Consider the following 27,948-nt stretch of genomic DNA (forward strand, 5'->3'; position numbering starts at 1 on the left):
AATACAGCTACTTCAGGACTTGATGTCCATGGTCAAATGCATTCACAGAGATGCAAAAAAAATAGGGAGGATAGAAAGGAAATGGCCTGAAAGGGGCCTTGGTCAGACGTTATCTAATGTCTTAGGGAAAGAGGGTAAAAGCAGGACAGAATAGTTAGGAGCCATATTTACACCAGAGACATGGCTGGTAGGTTGTGGCTGAATATTTCGCATGGACTTGGTAAGGTCGGAATTAACATCGCCGTGACAACATCTCACTAGACCGCCAGACAAGAGGCAAATAAATAAAACAGAATAGACTGGACATGGAACAAATGCTTTACATAGCAGCTGTGTTCTGACCAACAACAATTTGACAGATAAGACATGCAAGACATTACATTATGTGCCCATGGCGTGACTACAGGTTGTGTAACAACTGAAGTTAAATGACTCATTTGGAATTCTAATGAATCCCATTCAAATTCCATTCAAATGAGTTGACGATCATATTCAAAATTAAGAGACCACTGCAAATTTGAATATGACCATCAAATCATTTGAATGTCACTCAGCAACCGTAGGATGATATCAGAAAAATGTGCAGTGGTCTCCAATTTTTTCCAGAGCTGTATACATATCCAAGAAAACTGTCTCCTCTAAAATGTCACAAAACATGTAGCGGTCACTCATTATCCCCTGCGTTGACTGCAGAGACATTTTGTATTGAAGGGAAATTTGAATGGTGCTATGGATTCCCTGTAACCCATTTAGCAACTCATTGTATTCTGCACAGGGGAGAAAATGATCCTGTGCAAGGAAGAAATACCAGGATGGAAAAATGAAAAAGGACAGCTCTGCAGATAGATGCGTTCTAAGTACCAAAAGCAGAGGCATCCATCACAGTGCCCTTCCCCTCCTCTTTCCTAGACAAGGGGCTGAGAATGCATGACTTGCCAGCAAACATCTGAGAAAAAAGCTCAGCCATGGATTATTCAATGGCGCGTTTCAACTTTCGGAGTTTTGATCCCAAGAGCGGAGCTCGCCGCGTTCAAACAAACCACACCAGAGTGTCAGGGCGGTGAGGAATTCCTTTGACGAGCCCTTAGCTACCCAGCTCAATCAGCACGCGTCATAAATAATGGCTGTCACAACAACCTCTATCCATTTCTTTCTGTTTTGTTTTCATACAATCAAGATGCTTGGAAACTTGGCATCACAATGCTTCGGACAGGCATCACAGTGAAGGTCTGATGCAAGAGTGTACTCATAGAGGCAGAGAGGAGAAAGAGAGAGGGGGGGGGGGGGGGGGGGTGGAGGCATGAGGGCAAATGGTGTACAGACGTGGTGGAGCAGCGTTAACAGTCACCACCTGACAATCGGTCACCCGGGGTTCAATCCCCGAACCTGCCGTTGCAGGTGTGTCGCTTTGGATAAAAATGGCTGCTGAACACCAGTCCACTTTAAGTTCCACGTTAGAGAGAGGGATACACTGGAGCCTTACGCTGATGCCACTGTGTGCGAAGCCCCGTCGGAAGCGGGCAGGCTTCAGGTGGGGGTACTCCTCTGTGCTGGTCACCTTGATGCCCCACACCTTCTTCCAGGCCTCGTACAGCTGCATGTGGATGGGGTAGACCCCGGAGTGATGCGGCGCCACTGCGTAGCCCATGTTAGTGGGGATGCCGTGCTCCTGAGATACACAGAGGTACAGTGTTACAAAACCATATTAACTAGGAAAGGGCCAATAGAGCAAAAAATACCACAGAAACCCGTTTTGCACAATAAAACTGAACTTATTACAGAACAATATTTACAAGCAAAGGAACATGGCAGAAATGTACACAAAAAGAAAACACCAGGTTTTGAATGGTAAGAGATGAAATGAGCAACATCAAGAGGAATATACAGAAATGTCATCATCAGCGTTAATTCTCTCTCTCCGTCGCTCACTCTCTCTCTCTACTTCAGGGCATGGAAGATATCACACTTAAGGAAGTCATGCTTTACATGATGAGATTTCAGCACTTTCATGAACTCTCTGTGACTGCTTTGAGTCTAATTAAAAGTTCATGGCGTACAGGGATGCCACTGCAAGCACAGATCAAACTCTTTTTAACGGAGCACTTTGGGTAGTTGTCCCACTGTACAGACTCGGGGCTTTTGAAGGCGGTCGGTTGTGGTCTCACCTCAGCGAAGCGGCGGTTGAGCAGCATCTGCTCGGCGAGCACCGACTGGTTGTGGAAGAGATGAGGCTGCATGTGGCTCCACATGTGAGGAAACCACCAGAACTCTTTGCTGTAGGAGAGAAGCAGGTCGTCTCCCAGATCCTCCTCATCAGTACCTGTGGGAGGGTGCAGACACACACACACACACACACACACACACACACACACACACACACACACACACACACACACACACACACACACACACACACACACACACACACACACACACACACACACACACACACACACACACACACACACACACACACACACACACACACACACACACAATGTTACAAGCAAGAATAACACTACATTGTAAAGTAAAAAAGAAAAGAAAGTAGATTTGGAGATTTACTACTCATTATTTCAAAACATGCCCTTTGAAGAATATAAAAATATGGGTCATGATGACTGAACTTACCAGCATGGAAAAACTTCCCTGAGAAGCCAAGGTTAAAGGTGAAGTTGGGGACGTGAGAACGCAGCTCATTTTGGGTTTCCAGTAGAGCCTGAGGGAGAACCATTATCAATTACGCCATTAATAAGGGAACCAGCAAAAACACAAGGGCCCGATTTAACAAGTTACCTTGGTGACAAATCAAAAAAAACTTTACTTGACTTTACTTTACAATTGAATTTTTTATGTGGCCAAATAATCATATGACTGCTCTTCAGTGGAGAGTCACCAGCATGCAAATGGTCCTTGGATCAGTTGAGTCACAATGAGCAATGGCAAGAACAGTGTAAACTTATCCTGAAAAGGTCCAAATGACCTTTTGACTCGACTGATGAGACAGACATTGGATAGACATGTGACATAATTACGGCCGTAATAGTTTTAGCCTAGTCTTAGATTATAAGCCTTTTTGCTTAAAATGGAGATCTTTATATGGAAGTTTTCTTTTGGTCTAAGACTAGGCTTAATCCATGTGCAGGAAAGCCATCCTTAGTGCCGGAGCTCTACTCCGCCAATTCAGACAACAGAACACACAACGTTGAAATGTAGACAAAGGAACAGGCTACACATTTGTGACACAGCTGTGCAAGACGGCACTGTGCTGTAGGCGAACAAACACAGGCCCCGGCCACGCCCCGGCCTCTTTCCCAGTGCACTTCGTACCCAGTCCTCTCTGTTCTGTCTGCATTAGCCACTTGTTTACTGCTTTAGTAGTGTCTGCTCCACACACACACACACACTTACTTTTCTCAAGCTCAGTCAAAAGTCTGACTCATATTAAACAGAGAGGAGGTCTGCACATATAAAGAGAGGGCTCCTAAAATTGAATGCTGCTCAACATTTTGTGTCTCTTTGAGGCTCTGTGTGAACGACACAGAAAAACAACGAACGACAACAACAATACAGCAACCGAAACAAGAACAATATGAAATAGGGGGAGAGTGGAGGATGTCTGAAAAGTTTATATATTAGGGGAAGGTTGTTGACAAATTTCAAACAGCTTCGCCTCAGGCAGAAAAGCAGGCAATGTTTTTTTGAGCAGTTCTGGACTGGAGACTAGTCTGGCTTGAGTGGTCGTGACAGATAAAGGCTGCGGCTAGGAACACACTTTGATGTACGGAGACGCATCAGTGTGCTGCTGCCTTTCCCCCTCTTTTTTGTCTTCTTCTTTCCCTTTTCTATTGAAGCAGAATGGAGCAAAACTCTAATGCCCAAGCACCTGTGTCACCCTGACGCCCCACACCTTCCCCACTCTCCATCCCCTCCATGTGTCTGGATGACAGCCAGCAGACGTAGCTGGTGGTGGCGGACATACTGACAGTACCGGTGTGAGGCCACCTGCGTCCCAGAGTGACCCCACCTCTGAACTGAGAGCACTGCGGGGCATCTGTCCCCCCTGGGGAAACCACGTCTGCTGGACTCTGCCCCTCACGTCCCCTTTACCCTTTCCCAGGGTCACGCACGTCGCCCTTGGTGCCCATCCCTGCCACCTGAGACTCCTTCACACCTGTCGATGTTTGGGTTAGTCCCTCCCGGAGAGCCCTCAGGATTACCTGCCCAATCTCGCTGTTTATCACAAGGAGTCTCCGGAGTCTGAACTCTGGTGCCATTTCAACACTCCTCTTATTAGAGGACAGAGATTAACCAGGTCACTACTAGAGACAACAAAGGTCAAGTCCTGCAAGCTGTCTTCTCTTGCAAGAAAAAAAAAACCAAAATGATTTGATGCTTATAAAAACATCTTCTGCAAGTAATTGCATGTATAAAAACTAGTCCTGACGAAAGAGAGGTTAATGTGGTGTGTCTCTTGTCATTTTCTGTCACTGATTTGACTGATTTACGTGTCTGATGCCTGAGGCAGAGTCTAATCAGGAAGGAACTCTAAAGGGAGTAGCATCTGTCTGAAAATCATCAAAAACTGGCAGAGATAATGACAGCTGTGCTAAAAATACTAAACTGAAACTGACTGTAGCTTAGCTCTGTAAAATGCAGTCTGTTTCAAGAAGGGGAACAATGCAGTTCTGTTGCTATAACTGAAGTAATTTTAAGCAAGTTAAATGAGAGGATAAGCTAAGGAACCAACTAAATTGGTTTATTTGTGTGCAATAATATTTGTGTGCAAATGCAATGCCCACTGCATTTACCTTAACATCAGACACCTTCATGCGGGTGCCCTCCTTGCCCACAAAAATGTCGTCGATGTCCACCAGCACGTAGCGCTCCAGCCCGAGCGACAGTCGCTTGCCCGTCAGGAAGGACACAGCATCCACCAGCACCAGCTTGTGCAGCCAGAAGTTGAGGTTGTTTCCAAAGAGCACCCGCTGGATGCCGTCGTGGAGGCCCAGATCCTGAACCACGGCCGCGTGGAGGAGACCGCCGCTGCCACCGCCGCCACCGCCCAGCCCCTGGGGGGCGCCAACCTCCGCGGTCCGACTACGCGCTAGTAGCACGGGTTCATAAGTGGAGTGGTTGGACTGGAAGACGGTCCAATCGTCGCCGGGCAGCGGGCCTCGTTCGACCTCACGTGCTCTCGTGATGAATAGCAAGGGCGACTTGGGGTTGATGCTGCAGTCGCGCAGGCCCAGGTTGGAGTGCAGGAACAGCGGGAAGCCTTTCAATTGCGCACTCTGGAGACTATTCTCGTTGGCCTGAGACCAGAAGACACAATGAAAGCAAAATGAGTTATTTGTTTGTGTGTTTTTGTTCAGGTAGTTCAAACTGGTGATCGTCATCATTCCCTGATTAAATATTTGCTTAGGTGAAACACAATTGTAAGACAAACAAAAGAAAAAACAAAAACTAACCATAAGAGGAAATCGCTAATTTACTGGAAATTTGGAGTCGTATCAGGCGATTCTGTCTCAAGACCTCTGCATGTGTCATCAGTCATTCGTGACACACTGCTGTCTCTACCCAAGTTTTTGGCAGGAAGAGACATTCCTGCATCACCACACCCTGTCTATTCACCCCATTTCACCCTGCCTAAGTGTGTGTGTGTGTGTGTGTGTGTGTGTGTGTGTGTGTGAGTGAGTGTGTGTGTGTTCTTCTGTTCCCAAACTTAAATGGAGCTGAAAGAAAAGAGATTTGATGACATTCCAGTCATCCATAATATGAAGGAACAGCTTAGTCACATATCATTTGTAGACCTCCAGCAGTGCTTCAGAAAGTGGTTGGATCATTGGCACAAATTGCCTATCATTCAAGCGAAGCTGGTTGGGAAGTGTGCCTAATGATGATGTACGCAAACTAGTCTTTTGAAAGTATGGTGAACTTTCTGGTCATTGTGTGTGGGGTGATACATTTCAGTTAGTCATTCTTAAGAGAACTTTGGTCTTTTGTTACAGATCATTTGACTTGCAGCTCGCTCTTCCATCTGATCTGAAACAATGCCTCCAGTTCAATAGCACAAATGAAACTTGTCACTCAATCCCGAGTGGATCATGGGAAATCCAATCCCGCAATGTTTAAAAAATTCAGCTCAGGCTCAGACAGTCTAAACTGCTCTTACTATACTGTATGTCTACTGTTCCTTGGACTACAATATCAACCCAAAATGCTGAACTAAGACAGGGGGGACATAGGGAGAGGGGAGGCTGTATTCTAATTACACTTCCTGTAACATGGATACGGGATTAGGCTCAAGGTCTAATGGGAGTCCGAGAAGCCCTTCAATGAGCTAATACCCACAAGTGTAATTAAAACCCATACATTAGCTTTGCTGATAGCAATAGCTCTGCTAGCCTTGACACTTCTCCAGTGCCTTTGAGAGCAGTGCAACTGCACAGCACCAATATGAGGTCTGAGTGAAGGAATGAAAAAGGGCAAATAAATGAAGGGGGAAGTCACAGAGGACAGAAGACACGGGGATCCTACACAGAGGCTTTCCTCAGAGGGAGCTGCTGTTCGTTTGCTGAACCCTGCTCCTATGGACCTAGTGTGTTGCTGGGTAGGGTGGAGAGGAACTCTACCACAGAGAGAGGGTGGAAAGAGAAAGAAATGGGGGGGGGGGGGGGTTAGAGAAATGAGAGAGAAAAAGGGGAGAGAGAGAGAGAGAGAGTGATGGGAACAACAATTACCCTGAAGGCATCCGTGAGGCGACTCCCCCTCATAATCACTGATAGTTAGGTTAAGTAATTAGGCAAAGCATTCACACCCTAACAGCACCAAGGGCTCTTTTCATAGTGACAATGAGAAGTGGAAAAATGAAAAATAGAAAAATGCTAAACAGAAGAGAATGAATAAAACACATCCAGAATGGTAAACAAAATGATACAAAATTAAACTCCTACTGTAAATTAAATGTCTGATAGAATTCTACATTAAAACAAACATAATAAATGCATTATTCAGCAGCAAAAGAAATATATATACAGCAAATATATATATATATATATATATATATATATATATATATATATATATATATATATATAATAAAAAGAAATTCTTTTGCTGTATATATATTTCTTTTTATTATATATATATATATATATATATATATATATATATATATATATATATATAAATATAAATATAAATACCAAAGCCTTTTATACAATACTAACTAAGCACAAGCTTGCTTTCGCTTGAGACGTGGTGCAGCAGCACATGGTGCAGCATGCTACACCACACTCCTCTCACCCCACCTACGCGTGCGCACCCTCGCTTCTCCTGGCCAGGGAGAGCCGCAATGAGGCTCATCAACTTCTGACCTGCCGCTGTACCGCTGTAGCCGCCGGTGATTATCATACCTCTGGCCGAATCACGCAGCGCTGATTTGAAACAGGCCCCCGCCCCGGACTGACCCCGGGCTATAGCCTGAGTGCGTGACCCTGCCTGGACAGCAGAGGCTTAGCGTAGCGCACTAGCCTCTCCTGAGCTGATTACAGACCAGACGCGGCCAGGGATGGCAGGGGAGAGGGAGAGAGAAAGAGAGCGGGAGAGAAGAAAAAAATGTGCAGGAAGGAAGCGGTGCGATTAGGCTGATTAATCATCCCTCTGGACGGGCCTAGTTGAGGTCAGCGGGAGAGTTGCTTAATAGAATGCAAAAGGAGCATTCACGTTCTGAGCATTCACGTCCTGATGGTGCATCCGCCATCATCATCATCGCCACTATCATTACCCAGCATAATGGATATCACTAACACAGGCCAATTACTGTTATTCATAAATGTCCTTCTCATGGACAAATAAAACATCCAAACTAACCTTTTAACCAAACTTCAAGAAAACTTAAAAAGCCCTCATCATAGGTGTTTGCTTGATGGTCTCAATGTGACTGGGCAGCTGCCAACTGTACTTCATGCCACTCACCTTGAAGAAGCCGATGATTCCCACGCCGTACTCCACACAGTATTTGTCCAGCAGCTCACGGTTCCAGGCGTCCAGGTTGACGTACTTCAGGATGTTCTCATAGATCACTAGCGTGAAGCGGCCCCGGTTCTTGTCCGTCAGCGTGGGCATGTCCCCTTTGCCCGGCGCGATCTCCGTCTGGTAGCGGAAGCGGGCCGACTCCAGGATGGCCACTATCTCTTGGCCCAGCTGCGAGTAGAGGCTCTCGACGAACACCAGCACCACAGGGTCGGTGCGCGACGTGTCCGCCGGCCGGGCAGTGCGGGCGGGCAGCAGCCGCGACGAGGCCGACGGCGTGGCGGCCCGTAGGTCGTCCCAGTCGGTGCCCTGTTCCAAGGCGTCCGCCATCGCCCCGCCACCGCCCGCCGCGGGTTCCAGCTCCCGCTTGGCGCCGTACAGGAAGTAGGCCGACACCAGGACGCTGACCATGCAGAAGAGGAAGAGCAGGAGGAGGCTGGTCTGCAGCGTGAGCTGACGGTAGAGCCGCCGCACCCGGCTGCACGCCAGCATCATCACCCCTCCGCTCAACACCAGTCCTCGCGACCACCTCTCGGCTGCTGTTCACGCGACCAAGGCGGCAGCGGCTATGCCAGCGACGCGCTCTTCTGCTGCTGCTGCTGCTTCTGTCTTTAAAGAGAAAGACCAAAGGGGTGGCTTGATATCGGGCTTCGAGACGTCACAGGGGCTCATGTCACCATGGCAGAAGGGCAGGGGACTGGGGTGGGCAGGGGACATCATTTGGGGCGAGGGCAACTCTTTCGGATCGGCGGCGCAGTGGCGGAGGTTTCACCCGTCCACCACAGGCCCCCTGCCCCTCCGGCCCACCCACCCCGCGCTAAAGAGGAGGCCGAACGCGACGGGCTCCCCGAGGTTACAGACGTCAAGCTGCAAGGCGCTCCACCCAAGATTCATAACCAATACATGTGTGCCAACGCGTCCCACTGACCTGAAACAGAGGAGGGGGGGGGGGGGGTTAAAACAAAGCTTCTCTGACCACAGGAAAGACAAAAGGAGATAGAACACCATGTCAAATCTAGTCTACGTGGCCTAACATGGATGCCAACATTCCATCTGTTTCGGTTTTCATGTCTAAACCTGATTTTGATGTTTACTACATGTATTGTTTTTGTCTGGGGTCCAGTTTGTATTGTTTTACAGATTCTAAGTGATACGCCTGCCATAATCTCCGACACTTACTGACTCCCTTTTCTTTTCATTCTATCAAGACATCAGTGGGAAGAAACACCACACTCTTTTCTCAGAAGCTCGGAACGAAGAGATCTGAGATCCAACAAAAGATAGACCCCTCTGTCAAGCCTTGCGTGGGAGCCATCTATCTCCCCATGAGAACTGTCAGCGAAAGTGGTGGAAAACCTACAGCTGTAGTGTGCAGAAGTGTTTCATTAAGAAAATACCATGGGGATCTAGTCGGGCACAAAGGAGTGGCATCTATTTCTACTGAAAGATGGTTCTCTGCTCTTCATATAGTTTAGCAAAAGGGAAGAAGCCTTTTCACATATCACTGGGTTTCAGCTTCAGTTGCACAAATTAGTGATACTGTGTGTCAGTGTGTGTCAGTGTGTGTGTGTGTGTGTGTGTGTGTAGTTATACTGGGAGGTAAATGACCTTGGAAGATTTTTAGCAAAACGCAGAGCTTGCCAAAATCCTTCACCTGAAAAGAGTGTCCTTCATGAGTGGATTGATAAACTGTGAGACCCAGCAGGCTCTAGGGGTGAGGGAGGGAGGGAGGGAGTACGCTCAGCCATAAACACGGCATGTCATGATAATGCGCCAAATTCCAGTCCCTTCCTTCCTTCTTTTCCCATTTTCTCCCATCAAAAAAAGTAAAAAGAAAAACATTGTTTTCGTTTCCCTTTTCCTCTGTTTTCTAAAGTGAAAATGACTCAAATCACATAATCCTAGTGGACAGACACACAAAAGGTGTGTTTTTTTGTTGTTTTTTTTGTTTTTGAGTGACGCTGCAAGTTGGCAGATGCTGGAGCTCCAGACTGTGAAAGAAAGGTATGGAGCCTCACACAGAGCTCCAGCAGGCTCCTGTTCTCTTAATGAACGCGCTCGTTTTGTCACTTTTGTTCGCGCTTCATAAAGCCCTCATTCTGCACACAAACACACACTACAAATGAAGTCTGACACACACACACACACACACACAGGACGCCTGGAAGTTTGTCTATAGGGAGGATCCCACAATGGCACAGAGGGCCGTTCAGTGCAGGCCGGGGAGCGTACTGACAGCAGCAAGAGACGACGTGTCTGCACCGGGCACTTTTTCAAAGGCACACCAAGAACACCGAATGTATGGAACTGTGTGTACAGAACAAAGACAAAGAATCAAAGGGGGCCGGAAGGAAAGGAAGGGGCATAAATGCATTCAATTCATTAACAGTAAAGCTTGAAAAAAAGTCGAATAGTTTATTTTTGAAAGCTGACAAAAAACAAGGGTGCACAAGAGAGTGGGGGGAATAAAATGGCAGAGACGAAAAGGCCCTGAGGTCTGTTGTACTCTTTTAGAGAGGGACAATGGGGGCGCAGCCTATGAACGCTGACCGCTTCTCTCGCCTCCAGTCCCCTCCCAAATTGCAGCTGTTAGTGTTCTCGCCCTTTTAGCATGATCTAATATTCCCAAAAGGAATTTCACTTTCAGGGGGCTGGGGGAGAGATTGGAGGGCTACAGTGGTGTGTGTGTGTGTGTGGAGAAGTAGTTCACAAAAGCCAGCGGAAATTTCAGAAGGAGCAGTCAGAAGATGACAAGCAGGTGCCTCTACTGAAAGCTCGGTCTCTCATGCACACACACAGACACACGCACACACACACATATACTGACACACTCTGTGCCTCCATTCTAAAATGGGGTGGGGGTGGGATCACACAGGAAAGATACTTGCCGCTTTACTCCCTTGTTGTGCTATGCTAACTTATTTCAACAAGTCAAACTGCTGCTTATGGCAGATTAAAAACCTCAGGTGTAGGCAGAGCCTGCTCTTTGAGCTCTTAGCATCTTCTTTCACAGCAATGAGACTCCATGAAAGTATTAGGCCAAACAGAGACAGGAGAAGAAACAAATCTGCAAACACTGAGAACACGAACAGTTTATTTCTCAGTACTGCCTTGCCTGAATGGTTTCACTTAGGGATGAAGGAGTCTTCCAGAGAGAGAGAGAGAGAGAGAGAGAGAGAGAGAGAGAGAGAGAGAGAGAGAGAGAGAGAGAGAGAGAGAGAGAGAGAGAGAGAGAGAGAGAGAGAGAGAGAGAGAGAGCGAGAGAGAGAGAGAGAGAGAGAAAAAAGACTTGGGAGGGAATACATGGATTCCTCCCTTCTTAAATCGGTTAGCGAGGAATCTGTTTTCCATGTCAGAATCCAAGGAAAAACCCGAGTGAGTCAGAGACCATGTGGCAGACGACAGACAAAAGACCAGACTGATTTTTAGAGTACGCATCTGAATCGATAGAGACCCCACGACACCACAGATCCCCCCCGCCCCCCCACACCGGCCTTCCAACAACAAAAAACAGAGCCTCATAGCACGATTTCCAGATCTCACCAAGAAAAACTTAAGATTCTAAAACTGCCTCCTCTGTTAATGCCAGCAGTGTCTGCTGTTCCACTACCTCTCATTGAAGTTGAGACAGACAGACAGACAGACAGACAGACAGACAGACAGACAGACAGACAGACAGACAGACAGACAGACAGACAGACAGACAGACAGACAGACAGACAGACAGACATACATTACACATATACATATATATATATGCGCAAACTAAAAAAACTTCCAAAAAGGCATTACATGTTTCAAAGGTTAGGCAATTTCCCAGACCTTTTTACTATCACAGTTGTCTGCAATGACAGACAAAAATGCTGTGAAATGGGGAAAAAACAACAAAGGTGAGAAAACAAATCTGTTGAGACACAGTGAAAGACCTTGACATTTAGAAATGTGTTGTGATACATCTTATGTTGCTTTTCCCCCTCCATTCCATTCCAGCCACAAAGTCATCCAGAGCTGCATGGGGGAAAAATGTCTCTCTGCAGCACACAAAAGCCATTTCCAGCTTGCTGGATTACTGTCAAAACACACCCAGACTGCTCGGGGCAGGCCACACTGCGGTCAGGTTTTCAGGTGTGTGTGTGTGTGAATGGGGTTACATGACAAGTACCCAGAACACAAATCATCAGGGAGTCACGTTGATGACTTTTGGGAGGTACAGAATACCTCAATGCCATACACTACGATCCAGGCTTCATCATTCATTCATTATGACACCCATAAAAGATGAACCAATCTCCTCCAATGTCCCACACACTGTGTATGTAATCGTGGGATGAAATGGGGTGAATGCGGCGCAGAACAACTAAGGCTTGCTCGCCAACTTCAGCTGGAACACGACCGCAACAAACCATTGCTTGAGGGACTGAAATAAAGCGCCTGAACCAATAATAAAAAAAAAGTTTTCAAAGGTGAGGATGTCAACACACTATAAAACCTTGAGCGTTGGATTGTTTGAGGTGGTTGACTGGATGACTGCGTTAGTAATTACAGAAAGCTGAGGAGGGGTTGAAAAAAGGTCCACTTTTCTCTCTTCCTTCTTTCTTCATTTCAGGGATTGTATAATGTGACAGCCTGGCTAACAAAATGAAAAGAATACTGGGCGGGAGGAGGTGACAGAAATGCCTCAGTGGCTATGAACATCAGTGCGGCACTGAGTGGGACACTGTCACACTTCCTATGAAGAGCACTGTGGGTAATTAGTGCCAGGGCAGCAGAAGGACAATGGCTGGCTGCCGCGTTGCAGGCCAGCACGGCTCGCTCCGCTGGGCAGCCTTCACCCAGGACCTGACCGTCGGACGGACAGACAGATAGAGCCGAGTCAGAGAGCTGTGTCTGGCCCCGCCCGGCCCAGCCCAGCTCCTGCACTGCCACAATGGCGGCCATTGTTGGGGAACAGGCAAACGCCAATGGATATCTACACACTGTTCAGAAGCAGCAGCCCCAGGTTTATTAGACACACAACACTGCCATTTCAACTTCTCTCCAAGTGCTGCACTGGGCCTCATAAACTTGAAGGGAGTGCAGATATTTACCATTTACATAGTCGATTTACAGAGCAGTGGACAGACTGCAGAGTTACTCTTCTTTGAACACATAATAGCTCCTAAATTCAGGGCTGGTGCCAACTTGCATAAGACGCATACTATTCTGTGTGCACACACACACACACACACACACACACACGGCTGTTGTGCTTCTCAGGCATCAGAGCTCATTATACTGAGACTAATGCAGCTTTCATGGCGAGTCGCTGCTTTCGCTCCGTCTCCAGAACAAAACCTCAGGGAAGGCACTGGGTCTGAGCCGGAGCTGGACATGCCAATTCACCATGAGTGAGACAGAGAGACACATGGAACAAGGCAGGTAATAACACCACCTTCAAAAAGGAAACTGGAAAGCTTACGTTCTAGCTAGAGGGGAGAATGTATAAAACCATAATTGCTTAGGCACAGATATATAGTGGAATAACAACATCTATTGCCACTGTTATTTTTCCCAAGCAGACATCAAAAACAACAAAAGAAATGCTTAAGAAATGAGGGTTTTTATTAAAGATGTCCATTGGAGGTTTTTATCTGTTACAAAATATATAAAAGAGCGAAATAAACAGTATACAACACGGTTTCTGGTTCAGGTGGGCAGTGCGCTAGTTTACATTTTAGAAGGCCATATCTGACCTGCTGTCACTGTTGCTTTACAACGGATGGAGCCCAGTACTCTCCAGTCCCCACATCGGAGGTGAGGCAGAGGGAGTAGACTCATACAAGCCGTTTCAAGGCCATGAAGGGATTTTTTCATGAGAAAAAAAAAACGTATGAATACATATTTGTTAGAAACTAACATGAGTTTTTAAGGGTTTACCAAAGGCTTGAATGCATCTTTAGCAATGTTCGGTCGCTGTTAAGGCACAGAGTTGTTTTTTATTCTCCCAAAGGTTCAAAGAGTGGATGAGTCTTTTCTGAGGCACGTCACCATCTACAGAAAGCATTTAACATCTTGCTTGCTAAATGAAACACTTCAGTTGCTTCACTGGTGCTTTACAATGGTTAACACTCGGACACATGAAATAGCTGTAGATTACTTTAGTAGCACATTTCCTTCAGGATTAATAAAGTGACAAGTGTGCAATTTATAAGCTGCACAATTCTCAGAATAATTCCATTCAGTGAGTCATGAAGCCGTTAAGGAAACGACTAGGTAGGCCTAATCTATATCACGTAAGTGAGAAAGGTACATTGGTAAAAAAGAATAAAAATAAATATACAGTACAGTAGAAGTCTCACCGACTTGCTAAATGTGCCTGCCAGGCCCCACATATTTCTGCGTTAAGAACACAGGCTAGGACCCATCTGCCCAGAGTGGGGACTTTTGAACTTGAAATACAAAGCTCCCACAACGAGTGAGAAGCAGAGTAGTTAAAATGCTGTAATTACATTCTGACATGAATGAAATATATTAGATGTCAAATGTACTTTAAAGCATTATTATTGAGCAGTGTCAAAAAAGGTGACTAAATATTGATCAGTGTTTTGCAAAAATTAAAATGACATCCTCAAATGTCTTAGCCTGGCTAACGGCAAACAATCTCATTGAGATGATGTTTGGGAACTACACATACATTTTCTCGTATTTTCTCGTGGCTTACGAAAGCCCAGAGCCGTTCATTGGGCGATACGAATGTCTATTAAATGCGTCTGTACGTAGCTCATAAACGCTTCGGTGTGTCGTCATCGTCTTGCTGTCCCCCCTCCGTTCTGTTATTGGTTCCTTCGTTGAGGTGAAAACGAAGTCCATGGAATACAGGCTGTCTAGCAGCGTGAATAAAATCACTTTTTTAATAACCATAGGAGTTTGCTTTTATTTTTAGGCTTAAAGGAACAAGAGCATTGCAATTAAATAAATACTCCTAAGTAGCGTTTAGGCTACCTGCTATGCATTTAGTTTAGCTCAGCGAAGTATAAATACACGGGAGGTGCTGATGGCTCTTCTGTGTGGTATTTTAACTGGCTTGGGAACAACGCAGATCATTGCCAATCACAATGTATTATTCTCCCTGAAGTAAACACCTGATACTAGACCACATATGAAATATCACACTCTGCTTTAGGGACAATGCAAAGAAGGATCAAACCAGGGCTATGTTTTCTTTTACATTGTCATTATGTGTAATTCATTCAATACTACTCACACAATCACCAGCTCACCCTGAAAGTAACTAGCCCAACACAAATTGATTAATAATATCAATTTATTCCATCAACACATTCAACCTATCAGTTTGGATAGTGTGAATCTTGATGTCACAGAGCTAGCCTAACACCTGACAATCTCAGGGAAAACTTAATCACTAAGACCCAAGTTGACAAATTCCACTGGGCCTCAGATGGCACACTGACAAACAGCATTAGATACCCAAGGGGCATAGACGCCACACAATCTGGGGAAGGTCAGGGAAGTGTAATCCTAATTCCGTAATCCTGTTTATCTGGGCTGGACCAAATGCACAAATGAGAGACAGATGAGCACACCCAGCCACAGAATATGTACACCCTCACACAGACACACACACAGACACACTTAAACGTTGTTCTGGGCTATACTGTTTGAGGACAAGGTCCTGCAGTACAGCACACTATTCCTGGAAAAGTGGAAACCATTCACTTCATGGAAACCATTAGCAGAGAGCAGAGAGTTAAAATCTGTTGGGAAACCGAGGCAGCTGACACCAACAGCTGCCCAGCTGACACCTAAGATCCAGTAACACCGCCATGCCTGAGCTAGGAGACAGCAACACAGGACGGACTGGCTAACTACCCGCTGTAACATCAAGCCTACATATGTAAAATATTTACTAGTTTACACAGTAGTATCATAATCAATCATGGTCAGCCCCTGCAATGACGAGAGCGAGCGAGAACGAGATCAAAATGCTGGTCAGCAGTGTCGGTCAAATCTATTTTGTACGACCTTGGGGGCAGGAAGTGTTTTCTATTTAACACTCAATGTTAAAGGCGGAAGCTGAACCAGATCTGTCATCTAAACACCCGCTTGCCAGTAGAGTTTAGCCTCGCTTTAGTGAAAGACAGACATCTTGATGATTCTAGATCTTTTAATAAACTGTGGACTCATTGACCACTAATATCTTTCTAGATATCACTTTGCACTATTGAGCAAAGCAAGTATTATAATGGATACTTCTTGCTTTGGAAATACTGAAAATACTATCTAAAGCTAACTTGTAAATTCCTTATGCCTTTACTGAACCAACTTCACAACAATGTGGTACATATTTCCACAAAGGCTTGAATGGTTTTCATTACAACAGTGTACCAGCACACCTGATACCACTCAGTTTATACTTTCATTTCAGACTTCCTACAACTGATCAGCTGTAACTGGATTGGTTGGATCAAAAAACCTCCAGCTATGCCGACCTCGCGGTAATAAGGTTGGATGTCCTGGCTCGTCGGATAGTGAGGTTGGAGAGAGCGGAGGAGAAAAAAAATAAAATCTCCCCTCATCTCCTGGGCAGTCTGTGCAAACCAGACAGCTTTTTTGTGCTCCATCCACTTCACAGGCAGCCTGTGTGCCTGTATCACACACATACACACACACGTATACAAATGCACACACATATACAAACGCACACACACGTACACACTTCACTCAAGAGCTCAGCTTCATCCACATATCTGAACAAGTCTGGCGACATGCATCCGAGGGCCATCCGGCTGGGCCCTGCCGGCTCGAACACACTGTGCCTTGGCCGGTCTGCCTGCCTGTCTCTCTGTCTGTTGGGTGCTGCATTCGGTTCCTTCTGCCAGCAATCACCTCGGAGAGGAGAGGCTTTAGCTGCTGGCACAAACTGGTGGGGCCCCCCCACGCACAACATGGACAGCAGCACTCGGCAGGAGCGCTCTACCCACCGCACTGCTTATCTAACGGCTGCTTTCATCAGAGCGCTAATCTCCCGCTTCTGTGGGACGGTGCTAACCCAGCGAGCTGCACCACCCCGCGGGCCTTCTGCAGCATGAGGGGTACGGATTAGGGAGGGGGGATTGAAGGTGTCCTGTTTGTTTCCTGAAACTGGTGGGGATGGAGGGTGGAGGGGGGGGGTTGAGGAGGGAGGATAGTAAGGGTGAATGCCTGCACTTTCAGAGATAAAAAAAGAGGGGGAACTAAATCTCACTCTATTAAAGGAAAAATCCTTACTTTGGAGAGGTGGTTTCTGATCATTGTTTCCGATATAGGCTAAAGAGAACAACTTGAAGAATTTCGGCTTATCAAAAATATTTGTCTCTGACTATTTTTGAAATGGAACATCTCTGTTGGTCTGAATAGCTCAGCATAACGTACATCACCACCATCCTCCTCATCAGACACACAGGCCGAAGTCGTAAAATCCTAATGGGTTTATCAGCGTCATGTTGAAGCAGATATCATTTTAATGCTGCAGGTGAAAAAATCCTGCATTTAGTCACACTCAAACAGCCATCATACAGCATTCAGGTCAAATCTGCACCCAGGCCCTCCTCTCCAGTTCTCACTTACTCGCTCGCTCATCCACTCCTGTCAACTCTTCATCTCCCCCCTAAGTACAGAGTGCCTTTGACAAAAGAAATTCGAGTTAAGCAAATCTGCAGGCAACAAAACCCCATACCATCCATCAAGCACAATGCAGAGAGATGCCTGACACAAATAGAGCCGGGTAATTAGGACATACGTCCATTTAGCTTTGGGGAAAAGGGAACGCCAACAAAATCCAGCGAAGAGACATTTGATTTTGTCAGCATGCTCTCGCGAAGCAGAGATTTGAGATTTGCTTTGAGTTCTGAAGCTGTGGAAACCACAGTCTTGGACGGTGAAGCAGTGAAGTTCCAGATGCATGCCACCTCCATCTGTCCATGTTTGCCATCAAGGACTGACAGAACTCCAGACAACCAGAACTTCACTGCGACTCTTATTTCAGAACTTGACTCACGGCTAGAGGTAAATCAATGCTACTGCATTAGGCATATTGGTGCAATGTGTAATTTTGTTTTATATGGCTGGGTGGTTTTATATTCCTTCATAACCATAAACAGTTAATATCCACAGTTTGTACACAACTTTGTTAAATGGTTTGTTACCCAATTTGTTTGCTCTGGCTCGTTGTTATTGATTGTCTTTGTTATAGTGTTTGTGGGATTAAAATGTAACGATTAACAGGCCTTTGCGTGTGGTCATTTTATCTATCATTTTATCTAACTATACATTCATTGCATTTTCAGATGTGCTATATTGTGATATGCGCCATTACTCGTATGTGATGACCTGTATCAGGGCATGATATTTTAAGTATCGCCGTCCTGTAGCCTACAGCATGTGACTGTACAACACATTACAGCAGTAGACCGTCTTGACTTGCGTAGCACTAATTGTACTGTTGCCCACTAACCACATGATGGTCACCTTCAGTACACATACACAAGCAGCAGCAAGAGCCCAGACACAGAAACGAGTTGCGTTCCATTAGGGGCATTGGGGGTTGCAAAGAGGGCCTCTTCAGTCATGCCACAGCAACATAATTGGCAGCTGTATGCATCCACTCGTGAGCATGAACAAGGGCGGCTATTGCCAGCATAGCCCAGATGCTTGGGAGCACCTACGTCCCTTTCCTCTTAATTAGGCTGGAAAACACGGCAAGAACCCTGGCTATTTATAGCGGCCTCCCTCCACCACAGAAATCTCCCAAAGAGGGGAGAGAGAGAGAAAAAAAAGTAAAGTAAATGTCACCTCTATTCTAGAGGACGCAGGCACTGTTCTCAGTTCCAGCCACAACATGGATACAGAGCGACCGAGGTGGCTCTGAAGAAGTGGCGTTTTCTCTCCATCAGCGTTTAGAAAATCCACAATGGCTTGGTTTGAGTTAAAAAAACATATACTCTGTGTTCGGAAAGGACACAATTATATGCATAACAGATTTTCCCTCTCTGACGTGACCCTTTTTCCATTAGAAAATCTGAAAATCTTTCTCCTTTACCACATACATTTGTGTGCTTATTAAAATGACATGCAAATGATCAATTGAAGTCAAAATGAACTATTGAAGAAATGGAAGCCTCTCCGAGCTTTTGTCCAGTAATTTATGCATCATTTGCCACTCCGGGCTGGACTCCAAAATCAAACAGCCGAATAACAGACTGACGAATCAATGTCCGTCACTGACCACCACAGAGACCGAGAATGTTGGTAGCAGAAAGAGGAATCTACACAGTTTGAGACATCGTTCGCCCTGTAAGGGAGCAAAGGGGGAAAAGGCTAGATGAGCAATAGCTTTTCTTACTGTTGATCAGATTAGGAGTAATATGATTGGGGCTAACTGGATTGCTCGCTGCACAGGCGTAAAGATGTCTACTGCTGACCAGCACTGGGCGGGACCATAATAGGATGTGTGTATTAAACCCTATTAAAGTCTGTCCTCCTCTCCTCCTGTCCATTCTCTCACAGCTCATACAATAGTGCACATATGAGATTAAGAACACGCAGCAGAACAGATTGGTGGACACTTCAGAGTTTGGCTTATTTTGACAGTCTATTCCGCTGGTTTACTCGAATATGTCTAAGCTGGTTAGTTGTAATAAGTCTACGCTATTCTAATAATAATATCTACCAATAGCACATAGATGGGTAGATGCCGTTGAAACCCATCTGCACAAAACTGGTGAAGGAAAATGTAAAAAATGACACTATAAAAAAGATAAGTATGCCCCATTTCACTTTGGACCACAAATGAATGATAATTATTACAAAGTAACCTAACATTATCCAGTGTGTGCCGTAAACAGAGATATTCTTGTTGCTCAAGGGCACAGAGAAAAGTAACAAAGAAAGAGAAAGGGGGCTATGTGACCAAGGGAGCCGGGGAATTTTGTTTTTCACTGAGCTGGATACAGAAAAGCCAAGCATGATACATCAAGCTGACACGAGAGGGGAGAATAGCAGAGGTGCACAGAGATTGGTAATATTCTCTATTGGGTTTTAGAGGGGAAAATATATAGGGTTGCCCATTTTGAGGATTTATCACTAGGAGAGCCAATTAAGTGAGAAGACCCGTTACGGTCATTGATCTCCTACGGGACAAACCTGATATTACAGCTTAATTGATGCTGATATATTTGCAATACACAACAGCTGAATTCCCCTGACAATTGTGTTACTCATGCAGACACAACCCTGTAGCTGCACATTTGTTTTGCTATGTTATGTGCTTCCATGGTAACAAACACAGTCATAAAATGGAAAATGGTATAGCTAAATTGCCACACTGTAGTCATTCATCACTATACACTTAACAATTTAGATTGTAAGGCACTGCAGAAGATTTTAAAAACCACCTTTATTTGTGAAACGGCCATTAACTGGCAGTTACGTTTTATTCTAGAGGGAAGTTGATCCTGCTATTACACCAATTACATTACAAGAATTTCTATGCGTATTAACCTATCCAATCCTCTGTAAATCACAAATCTTGGCTTGGCTGAATTTGATCAAATCCAGCCAATAAACCTACAAAGGACTATAGGATGGAGGTCACAATGAGCCCTGAAAGGTGAGAGTCTGCTCCAACAGTGCCTGGCAACAGCCACCTGTGAAACTGACCTCCTACACCAGAGACATGCTGCCCACTTAGCTTCACTGGCAACTGGCATTTCCAATGTCCTACAAATAATGCCAAGGCTGGCTGGGTTGACCAGATGGTTCAGGTGACTGATACAATCTATGCTAAGCCCGTTTTTAAAAAAAAAAAAAAAAAATAAAAAAAATGCTGGGAAAATGCTGTCTGGCTGCAGGAACGTAAATGTTGGGCTGGCAACATCCTATGCAATTTTTCCAAAATACACAGATACCATATTAAATGTCAGATACCATACATTCTTACAGTCGTCAGGTAGAGACCACTCCCATATTTCTGTTTTCACATCCAAATACAGACCTTACAGGATTAACATGCCCAGTGATTATTATAGGCTTACGGCAATGGCTGAGCAAACTTGCAACAAGCCCAGGCTCCATCACCAGGAAGAAAAAAAAAGAGCCACCCGAGCAGATGTTCAAAAAATTATGGTTCCGTGTTCCTACTGAGAACAGCACAGCTGAGCACCACCAAGGAGACATGGCACCCAAGCAACCGAGTTTTTCCAGAACAATGGTGTGTCGTGGTCTAAACAGAATACTACTAACTAACCACTCATTTAACCTTGAACAATGGTTCCTTCTGAGTGGGCAGAGAAGAATGCCGTTTCAAATCCGTAAGTAACAAGTTCTGTCCAAGACCTATACCTAAGGGAAAAATAATTACTAGATACTAAACAGATAATGAGAATAGATACTAAACCCCAGACAGCAACATACAGGCCTAGGCTCACATTCCTATAGTGTGCTACAAATGGTTAACTTAAACGTTAGCTGTTCGTAACCCCTTAGTGGAACACTAAGTAAATGAAACCCTGCCTAGGCATGGCTGACTCTTGAGAAATCATTAGATTACAGGAATGTATTGATGATCAGGATCAGGAGGCCTTTGTTTGTGGGGGTATAATCAGATAATTGGGTACGCCAGCGACTAGATTGCATGGTGCACCATGTAAAAATGTCCTCCATCAGCAGTAATCCTCTCACACCTACCCGACGGGGACCGTGCTGAGATCAGCTCTTTATGAAATGGTGACAGTATTTCTTGGGGATAGATTTCATATCAGCAATAACCTGTACCACACAAGCACACACTCTCACACTCCACATTGACATCTCTAGCGTGTTACACCATAATAAAAAGTGCTTCCTACAGCCAATGCTGCTGCAGTTCTTGGCAATCAATGATCCAGCACCAATCTTTCCATGGCTAGCTAGAAGTGAGTTAATTCATGAAGTAAACAGTCATCCTTCATTGCCACTGCAGGAACAAATTACTCCACCCAATGCTGGTTCGCCATTTATTTCAGCTCCATCACCCGGAACAATCCCAGCCTTCATGATGAATTACCCACCTCTCAAGAAATGATGGCTATATCAACTCGCCATGCAGTTTGATATAGGATTAAAATCGGAAACCATTTTGAAGAAATGTGCGTAATATAAATGTGACTAATATAAATTAACATTTAATTACAACTTGGTGTGTGTATTTCTAGCACTGTTCTACAGTACAAAGCATCAAGCATAATAATAACAAGTTGGTCCTATAAAATGATGTTTAAGTATTGAGTGCTGCCCAACACTGGCATGGGCGGTTATTGAGTAGGCCGCATGGGAGTTTTACAACCACGGCAGTAGTGGTACTTAAAATATATATATTCTCAAGCCTAATGTCCCATTCCCATCAGTGCAGTCTGACCTGACCAAGTAAAAATGTGTGAGCCACAGCAGAGAAGGTAATAAATGACTGAACTAAAACTCCCAAGTCATTTGGGGCACGGGCCATTTCCACACACAATCAGAGACTGGGTGAGACAGAGCAGAACCCTACACATATAGGCGAAGGCGAGCACATGCACATGAGGCGGCTGTGTGTGTATAGCTACAAGTGCAGGGAGGCATATAGCGAGGAGAAAGAGATTAGGAGATTGGGCGAGAGCCAGAGAGATGTTCAGTTCCATTTCTTCTTTTTTACTGTCGCCTTGAGGCTAAAAAGAAGGGGTGGGCAGTGCAGCGATGAAAGCGCCAAAGCCGAAATAGTTGACTGTGTGTTGGCGGTCTTTAAAGCGTGGTTTCACAGATGAAAATTAAGTCTATTCATCCAAGAATCATGGCCAACCATGCCATTTGTGCCTCACACCACTACACAAATGAACTCCAACAAATAATACGTTAGCAGCACCTCAGGCGACATTGATTCATTCCAGGTTTCTCATTCGCAACAGTCAACACATCTATCCTGTTACAATCACACTTAAAAGATTTACAGAGAAAATTCTTTCCAGAAAACACCCATAGTAATCTTAAGAACCACTAAATGATAGTGTTTTCAACTAGCCTATTTCTAAAATGCATCTCACAGGAATACAGCCATCCAGATCTTTCAATGACTTTTGACCAAATGAATATTTTGAAGGAAGTGTGACCCATAGTAGTAGGGTGTTTTGTCCAAGCTAGCTATTATCTAAAATGTATGAAACATTTCCAATAGCAGGCTTGCTAATACTTACACATTCTCTACAATCTTGAGGTATACTTTCCCACAAGCATCAACACACCTGAACTACACACCAAGCTCTACAGAGTAACCCTACACCTACACAATTCAATTAGGAGGATAGGGATGGCCATGCAAAAATATGGTACAGAAAAACAACTAATAATGTTTTAGGCATAAACTGGAGCAAGTCTGTTAATGCAACATATTATCTGGCTACGGTCCATTTTGTGAGTATAATTTCCCTACCTTTCCATAAATCCATGATGTTAAGGTATTATTTCAGTACTTTTCTGGACCATGAGAAACGTAGCCAAACCAACCAGAGTCCTTAATAGCAGTGGCTCTCTATAATATCATTGCCTACTCCAGTCATATTCCTGAGGAAACTCTGCTAAGAAGAAAGGATGTGGTAGACTAAAATTACATTCACCCACTCAAATATTATGTTTTCAGGTGAGCGATGGCACAGATGTAAACCCTGCTGTGATCTAGTCTAATGGCCAAAGATTTTCTAGACAGCGAGAAGAAGGATCCAAAATCGATGCCTTGCCATAGCGACTACAGCACCTTAGATGGAGCTGCGTGTCACACGTTTCTACCGAATCCGAACAAATAAATGATTTAGCTGTGATACATGAAATGAACATGACAACATGTCTCAGTCACTGTAACATCTCATAATGCGATCTCTGACACGATGTGTGCTCAAACGGCAAGCAGCAACGGTTGACTCTTAAATTAATTAGGCCTACTGTAAGTGATTAAGGGCTGGGATGATGGGGGTGAAAGCAGGTAGAGAGGAAAATAGTGGAGTAGACCCATTTAGCTTTTCTGTCCTCAGGTGAGGGATGCATAGTGTATTATAACTAGTTATCACCCGGAGAGAAGAAATACTCTTTTCTGATTGGCTGGCGGGGTGGCTTTTAATTCTGAATAACGGGACACCTATGAAGTAGATCTGGTAAAAAAAGTTTAATCGCTGTTTTCTATCAATTGATATATTGATATTAATCGCTGTTTCATATCAATGCTTATGAATGGCAAATATAACAACCATAGTAGGACGACGGCAGAGCCCTATTTACAAGGCTCTGGACGACGGTTGAGCCTGGAGGCAGGCTTCGCAACAATGGAATCAACCGTAAACAAGCGAACTGTCCATGTTATCGCTGTTATGGGGCCAACGAAAGTTGTACAACAAGCTGAACAAGTGGGCTTCTTTTTAAACGGAACCACGTGTTTCCTTAAGCAGGATAACGGCCTTCGAGGCATCTTGTTACCGTAAAACTCCAAATAATAGCCCGGGCTTTTATTTTCCCAAATCGCCAAACTGCACCGGCTAGTATCAGAGACAGGCGTCTATATGAGACAGGCCTTTAATTCCCTTTACACAAAACTTTTCCTCTGCAAAGATGGAAAATATTATCGAATTAATTATTTCAAACACACTGAATGTCCACCTATATGACTAGGCTATCTGATGACAATTACGGATCATCATTCATTTAGTGTTGAGATGTTGTTCATTGAGTGAGATACAGTAAGATCCAAATAGAGGGGATAGCCAGAACAGATGAAACACGTTTTAATTAAACGTAATCTACAAAGAGATCGTATCACACTGAAAGCTCATATTTTGTCACTAGCAAATAGCCTATATCGGTCCTTTGTCAAATACAGTTGCATTATCAGCCCTGACCAAAACTGTTCAGGAATTATTTTTGCAAAAGTGGAACGTGCTTAATGTTTCATTCTCCCTCCTTTTCGGCAGGAATGAAACAGCATTAGAGTGCATGAACCATATTGTTTCTCCCGTTTTGTATTTGCCAAATTTGACAACAGTCTACATTCAAATCATTCCAGGCTTGCGGGAACATATTTTTGACCAGGGGTGCTGAATAACAAAATAATCATGGATGTCCGACGATTTCTCCCCCAGCATATGATTCGAATTTAGACAGCTAAATACGCCATTTCACCGCCGTGTATGAGTAGGTTTGTGAGAAGTTTTATAAGGCCCTGGGCAGCCACATTCCACTGCAACTATGCGCCGCACTTGCCACTCCGACTCATCAATAAAAACTGTGCGCGCACACAGCAGTCCCATAGAAGCGCACTTGACTTTACATCATTAACCTATTTCAGTAGGTTATATAGCCAGAGAATGTCCGTAGACGGGCTCTGATATAGCCTAGTCTAAGGTAAATTACTTTTCTGACTTCTTTCTCTTTATCGCCATGGCATTTAGAATAAAGAATAACGTTCGCGAACCGTTCTGGTTTTGTTGCCAGCATAAAAACAAGCTTACCATCGGCCTATCCGCAAATTTTAAACACAAGGGATGAATTGAACGATGACGAAGTCGGACATATAGGCATAGTTCATATTGGAAAAAAAGTTATACAATTTGGAACTCTAGCTTTTCCCCACCGCAGTCTTTTAATGCCATCTAATCATAACGTGCGCAGTCTGCGCCATATTTAAAGCCCAAATCACACCCAAGATTCGCAACGAGATGAGCAGCAACTTGATGCAACATTCTAAAACCTTGCAACTGTGACCAGACATGTGAATGCTTTGCGACGGCTTGTAACGACGTGCAACATCTAATTCACACTGCTGTAACCTCCTTTCTGTAATGGTTTCGTGTCATTGCGAATCTTTAAACAGACGATCTGACGGGAAGAATATTTAGAAGATTAAATACAACCCGAAACTAAAAAACAGACCAGGCCTCTACTGGAGACCGGCCTTTAACCCAAACCTGTAGCCACACCAGGCGTTTAAAAGAGACAGGCGTCTCTTAGGGACTCGGCGATTATTTGAAGTTTTACGGTATACGGAATTAATGGACTTGGCCGGTGCGTGTCGGGGAGTTCTTTGCCTCTCGCCCTCGTCCATTAATTCCGTAACAGGACACCTCGGCACGTTATCCCTTACATAGAGTCTCTTCATAACTTTCGGCATGGTCAAACCAGTCATTAATATTTAATTAATAATTATTAATACAGAACAGGCAACTCAGCATATCACTGTTTATGGGGGGGGGGGGGGGGACGGTAACAAAAACAAAAAACACCTCTCCCCTCACTTCTAAGGGGTATTTCACAAAGGCAGAATTAAGACATCCAAGATAAGTGATAAAGCGAGGTTGTCTGGTCATCCTAGCTAAACTCGTTTCACTAACGCCAATCCAAGATGAGTAGGAGCAATGTCAAGCCAGGTGTAAGTAATTCAGGATGTGTGCGCGTTCTTGTTTCTGCTCCAAAATGCCCACGGTTGGAATAAAAAAGACGCGGAAAATAGCGTCGTTCACACAAAGTGAACAACCGCTTTTGATCTAGACTAACAATGAAGTAAAGTTGTCATTTTTGGAATGGGGAATCATGGCTATTTCTGTAAAACAGCGGGAGTAGGCGTGGTAGACCAACTGAATGCAAATATACGTATGCACCCACGTGTGAGTGCTTTCTTGTCTCGGAACGCAACGTCATTAAGAAAGCGCTTGCCTCTGCAAAGATGCATGATATACCTTAATATTATAGTTGAAAATACCTCCGAGAACTTGCCCCTCCACTTCCAATCAACTACAGTAGGCTATTCATCAAACGTCTATCAATAAAATAAGCAAACAAAGAGTACCTAGGCCTATGTTAATAATTATAAGGATATCACAATTAAAATAATAACTATATGGTAGTAGGCAGACAATCTGTTTTGTTTTGCGAGCAAATACATTTAGCAAATAGTTTATAAATGGAATAAAGCTCCTTAAAAATTAGCACGGAGGTTTGATGTGAATGACAGCTAGCTGAACCAATAAGACGACATAATTACCATTAGAATTAACTTAGCTTGGCTGTTAGCCTGGTCGGGACCAGGCTAGGTGCAGAGAATAAATCCCCATGGTAACTTATGTGCCATCTCTTTTGTGAAACCAAGTCAAGGCTAAATTCATCCAGGATAACCTAAAAATCCCAACTTAATCCCTTATCTAGGTTTTGTGAAATACCCCTCTGGTATCTTTGAAAAGGGGATTTCAACTAAACAAGTGTGCCAGATCTAGTTGGACCAATCAATTCATGTCATGGCCTAGTTGCAAATGAACAGTGGTAACTGGGAGAAATGGAGGCCTCCCCTTGGAGTCTGCCAAGATGACGCATGCAATGACTTCTCCACACAGCGTATGGAAAGAGGGAGGTCAACTGCTGCCTGTAGGCATTACTCTCATTCTCTCAGTATACACACACACACACAAAATCACACCTTCCACACTTGCATACCTGTAGAAACAACTAGGGCAGAGAGGACAGAATCGATCAATCAGAACAAACAAGGGACAAGAGACTTGTGCCAGCCGAGGGGCTAGACAATAGCCCTACACACACACACTCTATCAGCGGGGTTGGTGATCTCCAGAATGCTGATGACCGTAATGACCTGCTCTGATGGCTGTTTTTTTTCTGCCCTACCGTTGCTACAAGCCCTCAAAACACCACTTGCCAAATGTCATTGTCCCGACACAGTAATGTCTTTGTGAAAATCCTGTAAAATTTCACTTCAGTAATTGTCAAAAGCTGTTTGTCTGCAATTTCAAAGGACTCTCAGGAGCAGTCTCGGACACGTTGTCACTATTGTCTGTGTCCGCCCATAACAGGCCATTCTGATTTTTTTCTAAA

The 27,948-nt window shown here is 44.6% G+C and overlaps 1 protein-coding gene across 1 annotated transcript in view; it reads right to left on the reverse strand.

The window, feature by feature from the left end:
* ndst1b (N-deacetylase/N-sulfotransferase (heparan glucosaminyl) 1b) overlaps positions 1-27,948 on the reverse strand; it is a 62,775-nt gene that overhangs the window by 14,440 nt on the left and 20,387 nt on the right. Inside the window, exons 3-7 of the mRNA XM_076273743.1 lie at positions 7,981-8,965; positions 4,812-5,315; positions 2,632-2,719; positions 2,166-2,320; positions 1,484-1,669 (exon numbers count right to left, since the gene is read on the reverse strand). Coding sequence (XP_076129858.1) covers positions 1,484-1,669; positions 2,166-2,320; positions 2,632-2,719; positions 4,812-5,315; positions 7,981-8,532 — 1,485 coding nt within the window. The 5' untranslated portion in view covers positions 8,533-8,965. The remainder of the gene's footprint in view (positions 1-1,483; positions 1,670-2,165; positions 2,321-2,631; positions 2,720-4,811; positions 5,316-7,980; positions 8,966-27,948) is intronic.

Source organism: Alosa pseudoharengus, unplaced genomic scaffold (assembly GCF_046254945.1).
Source record: "Alosa pseudoharengus isolate Yale_2024_CS ecotype anadromous, Long Island Sound unplaced genomic scaffold, YU_APseudo_1.1 YU_APseudo_1.1_scf_8, whole genome shotgun sequence".
In the NCBI taxonomy this organism is placed as follows: domain Eukaryota; kingdom Metazoa; phylum Chordata; class Actinopteri; order Clupeiformes; family Clupeidae; genus Alosa; species Alosa pseudoharengus.